The sequence below is a fragment of the Bubalus bubalis genome, chromosome 1, assembly GCF_019923935.1.
Source record: "Bubalus bubalis isolate 160015118507 breed Murrah chromosome 1, NDDB_SH_1, whole genome shotgun sequence".
NCBI classification, from domain to species: Eukaryota; Metazoa; Chordata; class Mammalia; order Artiodactyla; family Bovidae; genus Bubalus; species Bubalus bubalis.
The window spans coordinates 5,581,421-5,603,251 of NC_059157.1; the positions used below are offsets into that span (position 1 = coordinate 5,581,421).

The 21,831-nt window shown below is 41.0% G+C and overlaps 1 protein-coding gene across 3 annotated transcripts in view; it reads right to left on the reverse strand.

Moving 5' to 3' along the window:
* NGLY1 (N-glycanase 1) overlaps window positions 1–21,831 on the reverse strand; it is a 58,147-nt gene that overhangs the window by 17,036 nt on the left and 19,280 nt on the right. For all 3 annotated transcript variants that reach the window (XM_025273579.3, XM_025273640.3, XM_025273693.3), the window contains exons 4-6: window positions 12,225–12,390; window positions 4,054–4,276; window positions 842–963 (exon numbers count right to left, since the gene is read on the reverse strand). In XM_025273579.3, the coding sequence (XP_025129364.3) occupies window positions 842–963; window positions 4,054–4,276; window positions 12,225–12,390 (511 nt within the window). The remainder of the gene's footprint in view (window positions 1–841; window positions 964–4,053; window positions 4,277–12,224; window positions 12,391–21,831) is intronic.

Consider the following 21,831-nt stretch of genomic DNA (forward strand, 5'->3'; position numbering starts at 1 on the left):
GCTGAGACTTCCCTGGTGGTTCAGGGGTTAGGACTCCATGCTCCCACTGCAGGGGGCACGGGTTCAATCCCTGGTCAGGGGACTAGGATCCTGCATTCTGGCGGTACAGCCAATAAACAAATATTAACAAATGATCAATAAAATTTCCACTAAGCAACAATGCATCATCCTTTAAAAAAAAAGTACACATAGCAATTGAGCAGCCCATGGTACTTGGAAATTATGCCCATGAGTATTAAAATTTAAAAAAGCAAAAAACAAAAACCATGGGGCTAATACACACAGTTTGCTAATGTGAAGGAGTTAATTCCACTTTGGAACTGTAGACCAGCAGATATCTAACAGTGGATGTCTGGTTATTCATGATCTCTATCTGATTGTAAAAAAAAAAAAAAACACAAAAACCAAGTAACTATTAAGTGAAGCTTTCATTTTACCCTAAGACAACAATAGAAAAATACAAGTGAAAAAACTAAGAACATGTAAGTGACACAAATTATAAGTAAATAAAGACAATATAAATCTCACATGGCTTTTATTATATTTTTATTGTATACTGAGTTAAAATTACTAAATCTTATAATCTCTATAAAAATAAAGAATTTCTACAGAACATTATTGCACATGTTCTTATCCAAAGAGAAACAGCATGACTAAAAATGGCATGGTATCTACAAATTGTTAAAGAATATTTATGATGCAAAGTACTAGCCATTAAAAAAAAAAAAAATCCCGTGCTCCCCATAAAAAAACCTGCTATCTCACAGAAAGCAAGCGGAGCCTCAGACTACAAGGCAGGAGCATGCACCCCAGCCTCGGGGCCCCCCACCACACCACACACCTGTGTAATCCCAGACGTAGCGGGCTTCGAAGCCCAGGGCTCGGCAGCACAGCGTGAAGCAGTTGGCCCACTCCCCACACCGTCCACTTCTCGTCTCCAGAAGCTTCTCAGGATTGTTATACCTGGTTTAAAGTAACAACAACAAAAAGTGCTCATTCATTATCAAAACCAAGAATTCTAAAGAATTTACATTGAAAGAAAGTGTTAGTCCCTCAGTCATGTCTTGACTCTCTGTGAGCCCATGGACTGTAGCCCGCCAGGCTCCCCTGTCCATGGAATTCTCCAGGCAAGAACACTGGAGTGGGTAGCCATTTCCTCCTCCAGGGGATCTTCCCCACCCAGGGACTGAACTGGAGTCTCCTGAATTGCTGGCAGATTCTTTACTGTCTGAATCACGAGGGACGTCACCTTTGTGCTAAACAGTAATATTTCTTAACTTCATATTCTTAAAGAACGATTACAGAGTCTAGAATGTGTGAGGCACTGTGCTAGAATCCTGGGTGAAAAGTGACAAAACACTGGCACACAGCCTTCAGGAGCTTACGGTCCTAAGAGAGCAAAGGACAGAACACAGATAATTTTAGTACATGACAGGACATGATACAAGCCACACAACAGGTCAGAATCGGTGTTATGGGACAGGGTTCAGGGAGGAGAGACTGCATCTGAACTGGGCCTTGCAGGACAGGCAGGCTTTGGACAGGCAGAGATTCTCTATGAAATCTGCTTTAAGCATGAGTGTTAGCCTAACAAGTGGTATAATTAGCTCATTGTACTTAAACAACATAAACCGCTCAATAAAGATTTGAAAGCTTAGCTGAACTCAATTTTATTAACACTTAAAACACTATTTTTCTTTCTAATGATCATTTGGATTACAGTTTTATTTTTCCAATTCACTTGAAGGTGCTTGCTAATTTGGAAGTGGTTTTTTGAAATGTATTTTCCACATTCTTTAAAAAGTTACTCCAGGGACTTCCCTGATGGTCCAGCGGTCAGGGCTGGATGCTTTCACTGCTGGGGCCCAAGTTTAATCTTTGGTCAGGGAACTATGACCCTACAAACCGCACAGTGCGGACAAAGACAAAAACAGTTACTCCAGTTCTAAAAGTACCATAAAGCTGAAGAACATCAAATTTTGCATATTATATTTGGGGCTAATAAAGCTACACAGGGCAAGTGCCCAGCTGAGCAGAAATGTTGGCCATGAGCTCAGGCAGAAAGGACGCAGCTTCACAAATGCACTGGCTCGGCAGTGACGAGCCTGTCTTCAGTCAAGCAGATGCTCTGGCTTGTGCTAAGTTAAATGAATTTATAATTTAGGTAATGTAGCTACTGAAACAAGTGGTCTATTTACATGAGGAAGTAACAGCAGGACAATTAGGGCGTCCTGTGCCTCCATGCCTCAACACCACTGTGTCAAGGTGAAAGGTCACAGTCTCTAATGAGCAGTGTCCATCCTCCCAACCCTACACAGAGAACAGCCAGCCGAGGGCACGATTCGCAGGGAAAAGGACAAGGTGTAAATACAGCACCTTTGTACTCCCTAGCCTCTGCCCCACCCCATGCACTATCAGTCCACACCCACAGCCTAGAGTTTATGAGGACAATCTACGTATGATGATATATATTTTTATCTTCAGATCTTTGCAAGTACCTGTGCACATATATGCTGAATGAAGAAACAACTGGTGTTAATTACAGATAATTATTGGATACGGGATTCTCTTTATCTTGGACTCTGTATATCACAGGACTGATTCTCCCTTACGACAGAACTGAGTACTGAGGCCCCTAAAATCAGGTATTTAAAAAACTTGCTTAAAAAAAAAGAAAAACTTGCTATCTTTCCTTACCTAATGACACAACCAAATTTTATAAATATTATCAATTAAGAATATCTAATAAGAGACTTGTATATTAAAAGATGGAAAAAGTTAACAGAAAAGTTCCATTTCCTTTAGTTTAAAATCCAGAGATATGGGGGTAGGTTAGGTTGGCAGGGGAGGCACCAAACTTCTTTATTAAAAATAAAATACGATGCAATACAATAGCACTGTCTACAGTCACCACGCTGTGCATCATGCCCCCAGGACCGCTCTCTTTTATTTCTGGATGTTATGCTTGATTCCCTTCATGCCCTTCCTACCCATCAACCCTCCTCCCCTCTGGCAACCACCAATCTTTTTTCTCTGTATCTATTAGTTTTGCTTTGTGTGTTTATTTGCTCTGGTCTTAGATTCCACACACAGGTGAAATCATGTAGTACATGTTTTTCTCTGTGTGACTTATTTCCTTGGTATAACACCCTCAAGGTCCATAACACTGTTGATTGTTTTCTTAAGACTGACTAGAACTGCATGGTGTATATATAACACCGCATCTTCTTTATCCATTCACCCATCAATTGCTAAAAAATAAATCTTAAAAGATCTCATGACAAAGAAAACATTTTAACTGTATAACAACCAAAAGTAACTAGATTTACTTTGATCATTGCACAATGTCTATAGATGTCAAATCATTATGCTGTATACCTGAAAATAAAGTAACATATGCCAAGCATGCTTCAATTAACAACATCATGACAGTAAACATTAAAAAGGAAAAATAAAATTAGTTTCAATGAAACTATTTTAAGAAATAATATAAAACACGACAGTCTTTATACTTTCACCTTCCATATTACCATCTGATGATTTAAGTGCAGCACTGTATTTACCATCACAAGGATTAGGATTAGTCTAATCTTTTAGCATTATTTTTTATGTGCTATCAGTATTATTATTAGTATCAGAAAGTTAAAATTTATGTATTAAAAGAAGAAAAACTCGCAATTTACAGCATTAAATTGCTAGGACAATACTGAATTCAAGAGTCAACAAGCTTTTCCTATAAAAAGCAAGACAGCAAATATTCTAGACTGTGGAGGCCATATGGCCTCTGTGGCCGGTATTCACCCCTACCACTGTAACATGAGAACAGTTACAGACCGTGAGTTAGCAAAGCAGCGCGGATGTGCTCCAATAAAACCTCATTTACAAAAGCAGGACGTGGGCTGGACTGAGCTTGTCAGCCACAGCTAGCCAACCCCTGTTCTGGAGGAATATACTTCTAATAACAAAAGTGAAGATGAGAAGTTGGTTTAATAAAATTCTCTTCTAACCATTCCATGAGGGACTGCTCTGACCTCACTGTTAGCGGACACTCACCGTGGGAATCGGTTGCTGAGCTGGCAGGCGTCACAGTAGTGGTCCTCTACTCTGCTCGCGCCCCCCTTCAGCTCCTCTTCACTGGGGAGCAATGACTCGCCTCTGGACTTAGTCTGGCCACCACACTTACTGCACACAATGTCGTCTACCCAGTGAAAAAATTCTTCCTTAAACCAGTGTAAAAGCTCCAGCAAAAGAAAATCCTCTTCACTTACATTAGTACCTGAAAAGTTAGAACAGAACTGAGTAAGACCTAAAGCAGAAAAAAAATAAAAGCACCCACATACATTTTATTCTCAAATATGAAGCTGAATCAGTGAAAACAGAAGACAACCTAAAAGGTCTTCACGGGAGGATGCAGACAGTCGTCAGTGCAGCGTGAGGCACACGCACGCCGCTGGGCTTGAGACCGCATCCTCTGACCGACACCACACTCAGCACAGCCGCGGGAAGCAAGAAAGTAAGTCTGACTTTGGGGACACAATTTTTCCCAGAAGCCCACTGTGTCCCCCTGTTGCCTAGCGAAGTAATAAAGCTATCCTTCCCTACTTTACCACCCTCCTAAAACAGAAGTCTGATTTTGAAAAACATTTTTAAATGACTGCATTAAACCTGTTATCAGACATAAACACAAGTAAATATGAAACAATCACAAAATTACAGGCAGAAATCGCAGAATTCTGGACATATTAAAAACCATCCTATTAGCTTTTCTACTATTAGTGCTTCAATTGTACAATTTAATTCATCTGAGAATACTTACCACAAAACACAAAGAAGCACAACCATGTTTACAATATTTATAACAACCCTTCAAGTAAACATGATATACCATATTATATCCACTGTATCAAATAAAAGGGTCTCTAGCCACATTCAAGGCAGTGTTATCTCTGGGAAGAAGGAAAGGAGAGAGGAAAAGAATCTGGGAGACACAGATGGGTCTCTCATTCCTGTCTTTAATGTTTTATTATTAAATAGTCAAAAAACACATATATGAAGGAAATATATGGCATAATATTAAGATCTAATAAAATCTGATGCTGGGCACAGGTACTGAATCTATTATACTCTATTCTTGTATTTATATTTTATATATTTCAAAATTATAAAAAAATTTTAAAGAAAAAAACTACAGAGATTAATTAATTAAAAAGCCCAAACATATTATGTTCTTGAGTGGGAAAACAATATCCTCAAGTTGTTAATTCTCTACAAATCATCCTGTACTTTAATGAAATCCCAACACACAAAATTCATAAAATCATGAAATCCACAAATTTCATAAAATTATTTTTATGAAAAAATAATTTTTCATAAAATTTGACAGGCTAACTGCAAGAAACTCATAAGAAAGAGGAAATACACAAAATAGTCAACACAACTCTTAAGATAAATTTGTCTATAGTACTTCAAGACACATTAAAAAATTCTAAATAAAATAGTGTGAATTCTAAATTCTAAATAAAATATTGGTAAAGAACAGACAGACGAATGAAATAAAAGAGAGTCCTGAAAGACAGATTTCTAAGTGATGCACAGTATTTAATAAAGCTAGCCTTTAAAGCAATTATAAAAGTAGGGACTGTTTGACAAATTGTATTGGGACAAGCAGCTGTCCAGATATCAGATTCTTCCTCCATTCCTTCTAACACATATATATAAACACCATACACAGAAAGAATATTATAAAAGTAGAAGTTTATGTTTACAACTTTGGGGGAGAAAACACAACTGTAAAAATAATTTTCTCACATTAAAATTGATAACTTTTCAATTTCAAAAGGTACAGTAATGAAATTAAACAATACTGAGAACAAAACGTAATGGCATCTAACAAAGAAAGGTATCCAGAATGTATAAAGAATGTCTACAAATCAGGAAGAATATTCACAAAATCATTAGAAAAATGAGCAAAGTCCATACAAAAGTTCAATTATTTCATTAAGTGGAAACGAACACTCCCAGACACTTCTGTTACAGGTTGGAAGACAGCCTGTTTGCCAGGGACCCACTGTAGTACAGAAGCAGCACATGCCCTGGATACTTTTACATCCATTCCGGGGAAACATTCCTTCAGGTAGGCAGGCATGCTTTCCAAGGATCTTCCCTGGAAGCCTTGAGAATAGAGGAAACTGGTGCCCCTCTCAATGTCCGTCCGTGGAACACTGGGACACAGTGTGAGCAGCAACGCGCGCACGCTGCCGAGCACCAGGGGAAGGGCAGGCAGCCCCCAAGATGTGTGAGGAAACCCATGGAGCTGAACAGAAGGGATGATACACGTTACGTTACGTAAACTGTGCAACATAAACTGTTTACTTTTATATATAACTACTTATGGATGTAAATAAACAGAAAAAGATACGAAAAGAAACACATCACATGATAACAGCTGTTAAGTGTGGAGTAAGAGGGTAGACTGACTGGCAAGAAGAGCTTAGCTTTTCCTGTACAATATGAAAACTTCTCAACGAAGAGATATTGGTGAATGTTCATTTCCAAAAATGAACTTTTGGAAAAACAGTACTGCCATTCTGCTTCTCCACTGAGTCCCTACAGCAAAGTGATCTTTTTAAAAACACAAGGCAGCTCATGTCATTTGAAACCCTCCAATGATTTTCCATCTCATTCAGAATACAACCCAAAGTCTCTTTTATTTTTGCAGCTGGCCCACGTGGAGGCTGAAAATGGCCCCCCAAAGACATATACATTCTAACCCCTGAGCCTGTGAATGTCACCATGAAGGAAAAAAAAAAAGAAAGCCTCTGTAGATATGATGAAGTTAACGACTCTGAGGCAAGGAGATTCCCCAGGTTACTAAATATGGACCCTCAATGCATCACATGTATCCTTTCAAGCGGGAAGCAGTGGGAGACTTTAAGAGGAGGAGGATTTGAAGATGTTGGTCTTTGAGACGGGAGTGATGCAGCCACAAACCTAAGACTGCAGGCGGCCACCAGAGGCTGGCAGAGGCAGGGAAGAATCTCCCCAGGGCCTCCAGGGAGCGTGGCCCCGCCAACATCCTGATTTTGGCCGAGGGATGCGGTTGATGGGTTTCTGGCTTTCACAACTGTGAGACAGTACACTTCTGCTGCTTTAAGGAACCACATTTGTGATAACTTGCGCCAGCAGCCACAGGAGGAAGCTAACAGGTCCTCTCTGTCTCCCTGACTGTTTGGTCGTGCTCCTTCTGCTGCAGCCACGTCTCCCTTCTGCAGCCCCTGAGCATGGTGTGCTCACCCCCGCTCAGGGAGCCCATGCAGCTGGCAGGGCCTCCACCAGAAAAGGAATTGTTGCTTCAAGGGAAGCTTTCCTGACGACCCTCCCCCAAGAGCACCCTGCGTGCGCTCTCTTCCGTCTTCCTGGTCTGTCTCCCCAGCACGACTCACCACCTGCCAGATCTGAGGAGCTGTCTCTGGCTTTCTCACCCACGACGGCAGGAACTTTGTTTACCATCTGTTCAGCAGCTGAGCTTGCTACACAGTAGGTGCTCAGTAAATACTGGAATAAACCACAGAAACTGAGCTAACTAACAAGTCTCATAGCATCACTGAGAGTCATCACTGTTCAGCACACAGGATGGGAGGAGGTACGGAACACAGCACGCTTTTGCTTCTGAGTCTGTCCTCCTGGGATACAGTGCGGCTTCCCAGCTAGGAGCACACACGTCACAAAGAGAGGGTCAGTGCTCCCTGGTTTTGCAAGATCCTTAACTATGACTCAGAGAATTCCAAGTGGAGTCCTGTCTGTGCAGGTTAAGAGCTCAGACAGGTCAGAACAGCAACCATCTGACAAAACTTCTGGTAATAATGGAGATAATTCATACCTACACTATCCAATAGGGTTGCTACTAATGACGCTTCTGAGTACTTGAAATGTATTGAATGCAACTGAAGAATTCAATTTTTAATTGTCATTTCATATAAATTAATTTAAATGTAAATACCCTCCAATGCTACCTTTCTTTCTAGAACCTCTGCAATCACCCCCTTCTCCCTGCTGCCTTGTCTTTTCAACCTGGGCGATCTCACTCACTTGCATGGCTTCACCTGTCACTGTGAAGTGTAGGTCAAGGTGTGACTTCCAAAACAGCTCCAGGCCTCCATTTTCACGTGGGGGCCCAGCTGATGTCCAGCAGGGGCCTGAACGCAGACCCCTCACCTCCTTTCAAAGCCTGCCCACACTGACTGCAATTCAGAGAGAGTCGGTCCTCTTGCACATTTTCCTTCCAGGCCCCGGATCCACGTCCAATCACCCGCAAGCACCCCAGCAACTCACATACCCACTGCTTCCCTTGCAGTCGCACCCCCTGCGTGCCTTCTTACTCTTCTTAGGGAAATTCTGTTTCTAGTGTGCTTGAATTCTTCTCTCCTGTACCCTCTTGATTCTCTATCTTACAAGTGATTGCTAGGCTGACTTTCCTGAAGGGCACCCTCTGTCTTTCCCTTGCTTAATGCTTCAGTGCCTAACCCTCTGACTTAAGTCATCAAGAACATCTGACTTCCCTGAGAAGTCATCTTACTTCTTCCTGCCTAGTGAACAGGTTATTTAGTACTTCTGCTCTAAGTTCAATCACACTAAAACCATAGCGTTAGCCGTCTAAGATGCATTCATCCTTCAAATTTCCTTGGTCCTTATTCTCTACTTCAAAACCTCATTACAAGTCCTTTGTTTCATTTTACCTCTAATTCTTTTTTGAAAGATTAAAAATGTACACTCAGTATGCTCTGCTCTGTCTGAAATTTAATGTCAAACAAAACATGGTCTTGGCCCACCTCATGTGTCTCCCCAAACCCGACACAAGCAGGCCACGCCGTGCACCCTTCCCCATGATGCCTCCTGCCGCTGCCCCGCGCACACTGCTCCCTGCACCTCCAGCAAAGCCCCTCTTCCCTACCTTCACGTGTCCTTTGGGATCTCAGGTTGTGAATCCAATGTATCTTTCATAAACTTTAAAAGACAAAAGCCCAGTCTCTTCTGATTTTCACAATACCAATGCACACTACCTGCTGTGTTCCTTCTGCCCTACTCATGTCAAAGCCCCAGACTTCCCTGACTCTAGGCCCCTCTGGCCTTCCTGTCTCACTGTGGGGGTGACCCAGGCTCCTGAACACAGGTCCCTACAACACCGAGACTTAGCCCTAAGGCTGTAGGATGCTCCTCCCCCATGCCTCGCCCCCAACAGGACCCCAGTACAGCTACAGGGCACGATTACAAGAAGCCATCTGCAGGAGGGAGATGAGCTCAGGAGGAGTCCTCAGGGAGCCTGGAGACCACAGAGGGCCCCAAGCACACCAGAGGAACCTGAAGGCCCCGACACTCACACCAAGTATTAAACAGTGTAGTTAAACGAGTTGAGTGGACACATAAGCCTTCCACAAAAGGTCTCTTCACTTCAGTTCCCATTACCCAACACATTATACTCAACTTTTAACAAAAAATTACAAAGCAGGCTAAAACGCAAGAAAAAAGTCTGAAGAGACAAAATGGGCATCAGGACCACTTACATACAGCAGATTTTGGAATGACAGAATTGAAAATAATTATGATTAACATGCTTGGGGCTCTAATGAGAAAGGAGACCACATGTAAGAACAGATACACAGTGTAAGCAGAAGGATGGGAAGAAAGCAAAAACTGTTGAGAGATAATGCCATTCATGGGCTCATCAGCAGACTGGACACAGCCAAGGATAGATTACTGACCCTGAAGACAAGTCGCCAGAATCTGAGAGTCAAAGAGAAAGAGAATGAAAACAAAGGAACAAAACACCCAGAACATGCAATTACGGTGGGAGAATTTTCATAATGGCCTAGCACATCAAGCAAAAGTGGAAATAGTTGATAAGTAAGAGTATAACAGGATACCCTATTTTGGAGTATCAGAAGGAAAAGAGAGACAGAAAGGAGCAGAAGAGACATTTCAAGTAATAATGGCCGAGAATCTTCCAAGATTAATGAGACACCAAAACACAGATCTGGGACACTCAGGAAACACCAAGTAGGATAAATACCAAAAAATAACATCCAGGTATGCCATACTCAAACTGAAGAAAGTGAACAATGGAGAGAGAATCCTGCATGAAGCTGGGGATGGGATTGGTGAGGGTTCCGGGTATAGAGACAGAAATTACAGCCAACTTCTCATCATATACAAGCAGGCAACAGCAGATAGAATCAAGTGTCATTGACAGAAAGGAAAAAACCCCACCAACCTAGAATTCTACATCCCAGTGATATTATCCTTCAATAGTGAAGGAGAAATAAAGACTTTCCCAGACAGAGAAAAACTGAGGGGCTTCACCTCCAGAACACCTGCCCTGAAAGAAACAGTAGAAGACGTTGGTCTTCAGAAAGAAGAAAACTCAGGCCTGCATACTGGGAGAGTGTCCAAAGAATGAATGAAGGAAGGCAACATAAAATCTGTCATTTTCCTCACTCTTAGTCTGCTGGGTGACTACAGTATCTAGTTCAGTGAAATGAAGGACAGTAGGGTCTCAAGGATGGGAAGGAAGAATTGAGACACCTGTTAAACTTACCTGCACTACACAGAAAGCTGTATAATGCTTGTGGAGGTAAAGGAGAGATGAATTATAAACTCAGAATTAACATGTACACACCACTGTATATAAAATAGATAAATAAAGACCTACTGTACAGCACATGGAACTCTACTCAATACTGTGCAATAATATAAATAGGAAAATAATCTAAAAGAGTGGACATATGCATATATAACTGAGCCACCTTGCTGGATACCTTAAAGTAATACAACATTACAAATCAACTCTACTTCAATGTAAAATAACAGTTTTTTAAACTGAGAAAAAAAAAATGTTTATTGCATAGCAGATCAACCACCAAAAGAATATTACAGAACACCCCTAGAAAATATAGTATTAGGAAATGAGTTCACAGAAAAAACCAATTATATAGAAATTCAAAGTAAAAATGCTGAAATTGGAAAAACTTAACAACAAAATTTAAAATCCTAAGACTATTCATGAGAACAACTACTGGCTGATGAATGTGGCGGGCACTGCTCTGAGCCACGCACATGCACTAGTCTAGCTATTTCTGAGAATTATCATTCCTATTATCGAATGAAGAAACCAGCAGGGAGATGAAATTCCTTGCTCAGTGATGCAAGGTGAGAGGTGGAGCTCAATCTATACCCAGGCAGTCGGCTTCTACATGCATACGCTATAGCAGTAACTGCCAGTTAAAGGGGAGTCAGTGGTCGAATCACATGAATTCATTCTGAATAAGCTTTTTCTCAGATTCACGTTAAAATTCACTAATAATGCCATCACATATTGCATGGACTAAAGTTCCAGTGACATTATATCTTTACAAAAATCACATGCCAATGATTAAACTAAAAATACATTATTTGAATTAAAAAATGTTAACAGATGTGTGCATGTTCAGTTCAGTTCAGTCGCTCAGTCGTGTCCGACTCTTTGCGACCCCATGAATCGCAGCACGCCAGGCCTCCCTGTCCATCACCTACTCCCGGAGTTCACTCAGACTCATGCCCATCAAGTCAGTGATGCCATCCAGCCATCTCATCCTCTGCCGTCCCCTTCTTCTCCTGCCCCCAATCCCTCCCAGCATCAGAGTCTTTTCCAATGAGTCAACTCTTCACATGAGGGGGCCAAAGTACTGGAGTTTCAGCTTTAGCATCAGTCCTTCCAATGAACACCCAGGACTGATCTCCTTTAGAATGGACTGGTTGGATCTCCTTGCAGTCCAAGGGACTTGCAAGAGTCTTCTCCAACACCACAGTTCAAAAGCATCAATTCTTCGGCGCTCAGCCCTCTTCACAGTCCAACTCTCACATCCATACATGACCACAGGAAAAATGATAGCCTTGACTAGATGGACCTTTGTTGGCAAAGTAATGTCTCTGCTTTTGAATATGCTATCTAGGTTGGTCATAACTTTCCTTCCAAGGAGTAAGCGTCTTTTAATTTCATGGCTGCAATCACCATCTGCAGTGTGCATGAGGTATATGCAATAAAAAATTATATCACTGTTGTACTTCTTAAAAATCCAAATAGAACTGGGTTACCTATTTACAATATATACAGTAAAGGGCCCCATTTCAGCATTTTTGTTGATTTAGTAATGATACATATTTAGCAATGAATGGTTATGTAAAGCCATTACCTTTATCCAATTTTCTGGCTCTAGACAACTTTTCTTGCGATCTCCTTTTCAGTTCTTGGACTGGAATACAAGCCAGTGCTTTCTCCTGGAGAGCAAGGTTCTCATAGACCAGTACATGCTGAATGTTGGACCGAAGAACTTTTAGAATGACTGAATTGTCAGCAACCTAACAGAAAGAAAACAATGAAATTAGCTTTTCTTCATATGCTATAAAAATAATATAATAAAAAATACTGCTTCTATGAGTTCATAGATAAAGGAATGTATGGATTCACTGAAATATAATAATTATACTGAAAACCTTTATAAAATTAGTACTAGAAGACAGCCACATCTGTATCACAGTCTAAGATATGTCTATATTTTCATCTGAATAGATGTTACTGAGGATGTATTTAAACAGGGATATGTTGAACTCTTGACCACAGCTTGGATCAAGACAGCACTCTGAGCAGTGCTTCTGACCGCTCTTTCTACTTCAAGTCCTGATAAATATCTTTTTTTTTTTTTTCCCCTTTATACAGCATTAGCTAAGAAGGACTAATCTCAAGGGATCAGGAATTTTGAGAAATTCCTGAAAGAAGACAGGTACAAATGGACAAAAGGAACAAACAATGGCAATACGCCATCTAGAGAAAGTGGTTATAAAACTAAACAAAGTTCTCAAAATAATCCCGAGGAGGGATGGACAGGAGGCTTCACAGAGCAGGAAGGGGTCTTGGAGTAAGTGTTAGGCAGGCTGCCAGGCTCTGCAGCAGGGACAGCTCAACACTGTGGTCATTCCTTCTCCACAGAAAAGGCGAATCTCTGAGCAGTGAGGGTGGACGCCCAGATTTATAAAAGGAAAGAGGCGTCCCAGCTCAGAACCCATGCTGGTCTGGCACAGCCCACCTGGTGGCATGTCTTGCCCTCCCCTTTAGTCGTCAGGACCAGACACAGTGCTCACCAACAGGCTCGCAGGAGCTCTTAGATCCCGTGAGCCCACAACAACCAGCACTGCTGAGACGGTGCACTGGGAAGAAGGAACGCTGCAGCAAGCGCAGCAAATGCAGAAGAGCCGAAAAGATGTCTACCTTCAGAAGTTCAGGAGTACACTCGAGTCACAGAAAGACACCTACAGATCTTGGAAACTAAAAATTTAAACACTGAAATGAATAAGAAAGCACAGATGGTGTGTCAAACAGCAAAACAAACACAGTTATGTGATCAATCAATTAGAAGACTGAGAAGAGGGTTTTCTGACAATATAGTACAAAAGGACAAAGACACTAAGGATAAACTCAGAACTTCCCAAATCCAGCTAACAGGAAATATCTAGAAACTAGAGTAGAAAAAAATGGAAGAGAAACACTTCTCAAAGAAATAATGGGAAATTTCTGAGGGTTAAAGAAAGAGCCAGTATGAATGGGGAGGGGGGTGAACAAAGACTAAACTAATAGTGAGTGACATTTTATAACAATAGTAAAGATAAAAACCAAATACTAAAAGCCTTCAATGATATCAGACATCTCACTGGAAACAGTGAAGCAAAATCTCTCAAATATTGAGGGAAAATGAGAACATACAATGCATACCCAGGTAAACTAATTACAAATAAGAGCAAAACAACACATTTTCTGATCTGTAACAATGCAGAAAATACATCACTCCCAAATCCTATTTTAAAAAATTATTACAAAAGTTACTGTGTCCCCAAAACATAATAGAACCAAAGTAAATAAATAGAACACCACAGAGTAGAACCCAGGATAAAAGCAGCAGAAGTGAGTTAAATAAAAACTAAACAAACTAGTAAAACTTAAGTTCTGTTTGTTATAAAAATATAAAATAGTATTTGCATTAAAAATTTTAAGACAATAATTAGAAGACTAAAAGAGGATATTTAACTTTCTAACTTTTGGAGGGAACGTAATGGACTAAAACTTGATCCATTTAAACAAAAATAGAAGAAAAAAGAAAAAACAAGGACATACAAAACACAAAATGTCAGAATTAAGTTCAAACATATTAGAATTACCATAAATAGGAATGGATTAAATGTGTATAGAAAACGGCAGAAATAGACTAATTTAAAAAATACCAAATACTGACTATAATGTCAGTATACGAAGCACTGGGCTGCTGCTGCTAAGTTGCTTCAGTCGTGTCCAACTCTGTGTGACCCCATAGACGGCCTCCTACCAGGCTCCTCTGTCCCTGGGATTCTCCAGGCCAAGAACACTGGAGTGGGTTGCCATGTCCTTCTCCAATGCATGAAAGTGAAAAGTGAAAGCGAAGTCGCTCAGTCGTGTCTGACTCTTCACGACCCCATGGACTGCAGCCCACCAGGCTCCTCCGTCCATGGGATTTTCCAGGCAAGAGTACTGAAGTGGGTTGCCACTGCCTTCTCCGGAAGCACTGGGCATGTGTGCACAAAACAGACAATCACTCTATGGTCTAAGGGGGAAAGGCACTGAACAAATAATGACAGAATCTTCACATTAAGTCAACAAATTTTGTGTGTTTGTGTGTAAATGTATTAGATGATAGAAAAATAATGGAGGCCAAGCCAGACAAGGGCATTATCCTCACAGGCTAATGAATCTATGGACACAGAAACAAATATTGCTACAACAATGCCAATTTACTCAAATATTTAAAGAGTCTTTATGATCTGTTAGATATGGGGGATGTAACGGCTAGTTTATTCATATGTATGGGAAGAGCTATAAAGCAAACATAGGGGACAGTGTAACTGCCTGACAGGGGCTCTAATGAGACTTCCCTGGAGAAGCGATACTGTAATAAAATATGAAGGATGAGAAGCAGCTGGTGACCAGGGAAGGGAGAAGACCATTCCTGTGAAGAGGGGATAATGTGCAGGTAGATAGCTAGGGAGCATGCAAAGTGGGGGATCAGACAGAAAGTCAGGGTGTCTGGAGCACAGTGCACTAAGCAGGCAGCTGGGCTGGGTGGCAGCCAGGTCTTCCCTATCTCTTCCCACTGTACAGAGAATTATCTGAGACCTAAGGAGCAAGGGAGTAAAACGGCCAGCTTCATGTTCTCCAAGCTTCCAGCTGAGGTGGGGAGAAAGCAGGTCTCAGGAGACCTACTGTGGAACCACTGCTGAGCTCTGAGGCAGCAGAGGCTTGAACCAGGAGGGGACCGAGGTGGTAGAAAAGTGAATGGATTCAGAATCATGGAGGAAGTAGAATCAACAGGTCTCACTGACTGAACCTTGCAGTCAAGGGGAATGACCCACAGATTTTCAGTAAGAGCAACTGGGTCAATGATCAAACCACTTACAAGAGGAGAAAAAAACCAGGAAATGGTCAATTGAGCTTAAAACTATGAATGGTCAAGTAAAAATGAACCCAAAAAGTCCACTAAATTTAGGGGCATGGAGATCAGAGATGATCTCAGTAATAAGTTCTGCAACAGTGTTAATAAGGAAAATAAAGTGTAGGAGACTCAGTGGTTTAAGTGGTGTCCCAACATGGGCCAGGAGCTGTACAAAGTGGTCTGCTGGAATACAGACAGAAAATATTACAACTGCTATTTATACCATTTGTGCCCCCAAATTAAACCAAGTTATTATAACACTGAGCATGTGGATGAGTGGTGGCCCCTCCCCAGCCACAGAAGCTGTCCCGAGGGAAGAAAGCCCCACAGGGTGGAGGGTACCAGGGGCACGTCCACTCCCACTTTTGCTCTCATCGCACTACAAGCTTCTGCAGTTCAAATGTGCCCGGTTCAGTGGCTTTGCAGATTATATTACGTAGTTTTTACTAAATTAACCCTCAACCTGACTTAAAAAGGATTTCAAAGACTTAAAGACTTAAAAAGGATTTCAAAGCAATAAGGCTAGAACTTATGTAAGAACGTGTGGAGTGTGTACAAGAAGAAATGGTAGGGTAGGGCTAATGTGTCTTTTTTTCAGTATGAGCCCCTTCAAGAGCCACTCTTTAATGTGAAAAAAGATCACAATCTACTCAGATCTGATAAAGTGAGCCTCCCAAATTCAAAATTATCTAAAGAGCATTTAAAACATAGACTTAGGTCTACATTAGTTGAATGATAGTGTTAAATCATTTTTTTTTAATTAAAAATACTACTTATTTCCTATCTCCTCTTTTGTGTCGCTCAATCGCTAAGTCGTATCCAGCTCTGAGGTGCCATGGACTGTAGCCCGCCAGGCTCCTCTGTCCTCTGCTATCTCCCAGAGTTTGCTCAGGTTTGTGTCCATTGAGTCTGTGGTGCTATCTAACCATCTCATCCTCTGCTGCCTCTGTACACTGCTTTACAATGTATCCAGTACAATGGCACACTAATGTAAGTATACAATTTAGAAACAAATAAATATATATTGAGAGGACATGCTCAGAAATATTTTGCTGAAGGGGCACATAAAGTGTGGAAACCTGCTAGACAAACATGAGGATACTGGGGACTCTCCCTGAAACTTGCAGTGAAGAGGAAATGAGAAATACAGGAAGGCAGGATCTAGCGATATTTGTGTGTTGACTTGTGTCTAAGAGCTTACAGGAAATGCTTGTAACAACTGACCTGTTTGTGAAGAATGCAGGTTTCCAAGTTCCCTCTCTTCTGGTTCAGCCAGTCTGGGGTTTGCCTAGGAATACTGCATACCCAGGCTATTCTAACAACAATGGTCCAAACTTGGATGAAAACTGGCCTAAAGCAAGGTTTCAAAGTCACTGAGAAGAATCTCTAAGAAAAGGGGCAGGTCACAACTGCACAGCCCACCTGTGACCCCACAGAGAGCAGAGGAGAGGAACACAGGCACCGAGGAGGGCTGGCCTCCAGCAGCTGCAGGCACACTTACTCCATCAACAGACGAGGCTGAGCTGGGGCAGACCTGGGGGCGGGAAACCCAGGGCACTCACAGCAGGCAAGAGTGCGCTTACCAGAACTGATCCAGACGCAAACGGAACGTGTCCATTCTTATTTTATTTATTTTTCATTGGAGAATAATTGCTTTCCATTTCCATTTGAAAGAATTCCTATAAAGATGAGACCTTCATAGTTGTATTTTTTTTTTTTTTCGCCCACAAGCATAGAGTTTCATTTGCTGGGAAGGTAAGAACTCAGCCAAAGAATTTTTATTTTCAATTTAGTATTTTTCGCTCCGGAAATTACCCCCTTCACTGTGGTATTTAATGGCATGCAAACGATCTTGAACAATAAAGGTTATTTTCTTGCCTTATTTCTTTGGCACAATGCCAAAAAAAACTAAGTCATAAAAATAGAAGTTTGCTGATTGAATGGCAATTATAGCAGCTGGATAACCATGTACATAAGGCAATAGTTAATTGCTTAACGGTTAAAGTTATTTAGAGTACAAATGAGAGTTTAAAATGTGAAATCTGTCTGTTTTAGATTAAAAAGATTTTTTCCTTCACTAATCACACTTGGATTTCAATTATTTGGTTTCTGATGAGAGACCTTTAAGACTCTATAAGAAAACAAGTACGATGTGTATTTCTGTCAAACCACATGATAAAGGCAGAGGAAGCTGGATCAACAAGTTTACTTTTTCAGTAAAGGACAGGCTTCCCAAACCCATTAGTCCTCTTTCTGCCTTTTTACAACCCTCTGCTTCCACGGCTTTTACATTTAGAACCTGTTTTTTAAATATACAAGTTCTGTTTAATACATTTTTAATGATATCTAAAATCAATTTGTGACTTAAAGAGAAATTTCTTACAAAAACCACTTTATTCTATATTTAACATTAATAAATGTTGCAAAAAAAATTTCAGGAAATACTGAATGGTATAAATAACAAGAAATCATTAACATTTCACTACTCAAAATATCAGACTGTGTACAGCTTTTCAGAACTTTCAAAAATATTTATGTATGAGCATTTTTAACAAGAAAAACAGAAATATTCACATATATTGTTTAATTTTGGAGTTCTTTATCTTTTTTCCTACATAGTAATAATCTTCATGTCAAAATATACCACATCATCATTTTTAATGGACATGAGGAATGCCAATTTAAAGATGTGTCATAATTTCAACAACTGCCTATTGAAAGGTATGTAGATGTAGTTTACTCTTAAGAATGATTAATAATAAACTGAACATTTAAATCCTCTGCCCAAATAGGAAGCAGGAGCAGTCTTCTGCTACTGCTTTTTAAGTCTTCTCTTAAAAAGACTGCATATAAGACAACTAAGAAGTTGTCTTACAGGATTCAATTAGTTTAAAAATCAACTAACTGGGACTCCCTTGGTGGTCTGGAGGTTACGAGTTCACCTGGCAATGTGGGGGAAGCCAGTTCAGGCCTTGGTTCAGGAAGATTCCACGTGCTGCGGGGCTACTAAGCTTGAGCACCGCAACAAGAGAAGCCACCACAATGCAAAGCTCGCACACCACAATGAAGAGCGGCCCGTTTCCCATCAGCAGAGAAAGACTGCGCGCGGCAACCAAGACCCAGTGCAGCCAAAAATAAATAAAATTTTAAAAAGGTATAAACATTAGTCTTAAAAAAAATAAATCAATTAACTCATAGGTGCACAGCCAGGGGAAGAAGCCAGCAGGTCAGCCAGGAGGCTGCGCTTCTCTGTGGGCTCCCACTGTCTTAGGCGTGCACTTCAAGCTTTTCCAAGTCTGACTTAACTCTTTAACATCCTCAAGGTGCAACAAATCCAACTCTGATGTGGATATTAGGGAAGGATTTTGAACATAATAAACAGAATTGGTGTCAATTTAAAAATACAAACAGAAGAGAGAGGACAAAAGGTGGCAGAGAAAGATGGGCTTAGCCCCTCTCACGAAAACACCAAATCACAACTGCTGAACAACCATCGATAAAGCAAACTGGAACCTACGAAAAAAGATATTCTACTTCCAAAAACAAAGAAAATGCCAAAACGTGATGGCAGGAGGGACGTTTTCACAATATAATCAAATCCCATACTCCCCGGGGTGGGGGGCACCCACACACTGGAAAATAATTACATTGCAGAGGTTCCCCCACAGAAATGAGAGTCCTGAGCCCCATGTCACTCTCCTCAGCCTAGGAGTTTGGCCTTGGCAGGAGGAGCCCCCAGAGCATCTGGCTTTGAACGTCAGCAGGGCTTGAGAGCAGAAGCTTCACAGGACTGGGGGGCACAGACTCCATTCCTGGAGGGCACACACGGTCTCATGTGCCCTGGGACCTGGGGCAAAACAGTGACTCTACAGGAGCTTTGGCCAGACCTACCTGCTGGTTTAGGAAGGTCTCCTAGGGAGGTGGGGGTCAACTCTGGCTTACTGTGGAGGCAAAGACACCGGCAGCGGAGGTACTGGCGAATATTCATCTGACGTGAGCTCTCCGGAAGGCAGCCATTACAACACCAAGACCTGGCCTCACTGAGCAGACTGCGGGCTCCAGTGCTGGGGCACCACAAGCCAAACAAGCAGCCCCATCCCTCAGCAGACAGACTGCCTGAGCCCACAGCTGCCGCTAAATATACACAGCCCTAGACACAAGCTCTGTCCACCAGAAGGCAAAGACCTAGCTCCACTCACCACTGGGCAGTCTCCAGTCCATCCCACCAAGAAGGCTGCACAAGTCTCTGGACCAAACTCACCCACCAGAAACAAGAAGAATTACAATCCTGCAGCTTGAGGAACAGAGACCACAAATAAACAAAGTTAGACAAAATGAGATGGCACAGAAATATATTCCAGAAGAAGAAACAAGATAAAACCCCAGAACAACAACTAAGTGAGGCAGAGACAGACAATCTGCCTCAAAAATAATTCATGGTAATGATACTTAAGATGATCCAAGATCTCAGAAAAAGAATAAAGGCACAGATCAAGAAGATATAAGACATGTTTAACAATGACCTAGAAGAACTAAAGAACAAACGACAGTGATGAACAACATGCTGACTGAAATGAAAAATACACTGGAAGGAATCAATAGCAGAATACCTGAGGCAGAAGAATGAATAAGAAGAGAATAAGAATGAGCTGGAAGACAGAGTGGGGGAAATCACTGCCACAGAGGAAAATAAAGAAAAAGGAATGAAAGAAAGTAAGGACAGTCTAAGAGACCCCTGGGACATTAAATGCACCAACATTCTCATTATAGGGACCCAAGGAGGAGAAGAGAGAAAGGACCTGAGAAAATGTGTGAAGAGAGAATAGTTGAAAACATCCCTCATGTGGGAAAGGAAACAGTCACCTAGTCAAGGAGCTCAGAGAGTCCGGAGCAGGAGAAAGCTGAGGAGGAGCATGCTGAGACGCAGTCAGGCAACTTACAAAAATTAAAAAGCAACCAGGGAAAAGCAAAAAATAGCATACAAAAGAACTCCCATAAGGTTATCAGCTGATTTCTCAGGAGAAACTCCACAGGCCAGAAGGGAGTGGCACCCTATATTTAAAGTGATAAAAGGGAAGAATCTACAGCCAAGAAGACTCTACTCAGCAAGGCTCCTGTTCAGATTTGTTGGAGAAATCAAAAGTTTTACAAACAAGCAAAAGCTAAGAGAATTCAGCATCACCAGACTACCTTTGCTAAAATGCTAAAGGAACTTCTCTAAGCAGAAAAGAGAAGGCCACAACTAGAAACAAGAAAATGATCAGTGAAAAACCTCACCAGTAAAGGCAAACATACAGTCAAGATCGGAAATCACCCCCCTTGCCCCCACCACACACACACAACACCCAAATACACAATACTGAAACTAACAATTGTGAGAGGAGGAGAACACAAACACATCTGAAATTCAAAGATGAACAACTTACAACAATCTTGTTCATATATATAGAATGCTATATCAAAACCCCACGGTAACTGAAAACCGAAAATACACGATAGACACACACAACAAAGAATAAATAACCCAACACAACACTAAAGGTTAGTCATCAAACCACGAGAGAACATAAAAGGAAAAGAAGGAAAAAAGCCTACAAAAACAAATGCAGAACAATTAACAAAATGGCAGTAAGAATATACTAAATTACCTTAAATGCAAATGGACTATATGCTCTAATGAAAAGACACAGACTGGTTGAATGGACACAAAAACAAGATCTGGCATATACACTGTTTACAAGAAACCCACCTCAGATGTAGGGACACATATAGACTGAAAGTGAGAGGATGGAAAAAGATATTCCATGCAAATGGAAACCAAAAGAAAACTGAAGCAGCAATATTCATATTGGACAAAATAGACTTTAAAATAAAGATTGTTAGAAGAGATACAGAAGGACAGCATACAAAAATCAACAGATCAAAGAAGAAGACAGAACAATTGTAAATATATATGCACCCAACACAGGAGCACCTCATTATATAAGGCAAATGCTTACAGCCATGAAAGAAGAAACTGACAGCAACACAGTAACTAACAGTGGGAGACTTTTAACGCCCCAGTTTCATCAATCAACAGATCATCCAGACAGAAAATCAACAAGGAAACACAGGTCTTAAATGATACATTCAACCAGACTTAATGGATGTTTATAGAGCATTCCACGAAAAAGCAGAATACACATTCAAGTGCACAGAAAACATTCTCCAGGACAAATCACAGGCTGGGCCACAAAGAGAATCTCAGTAAATTTAAGAAAATTGAAATCATATCAAGCATCTTTTC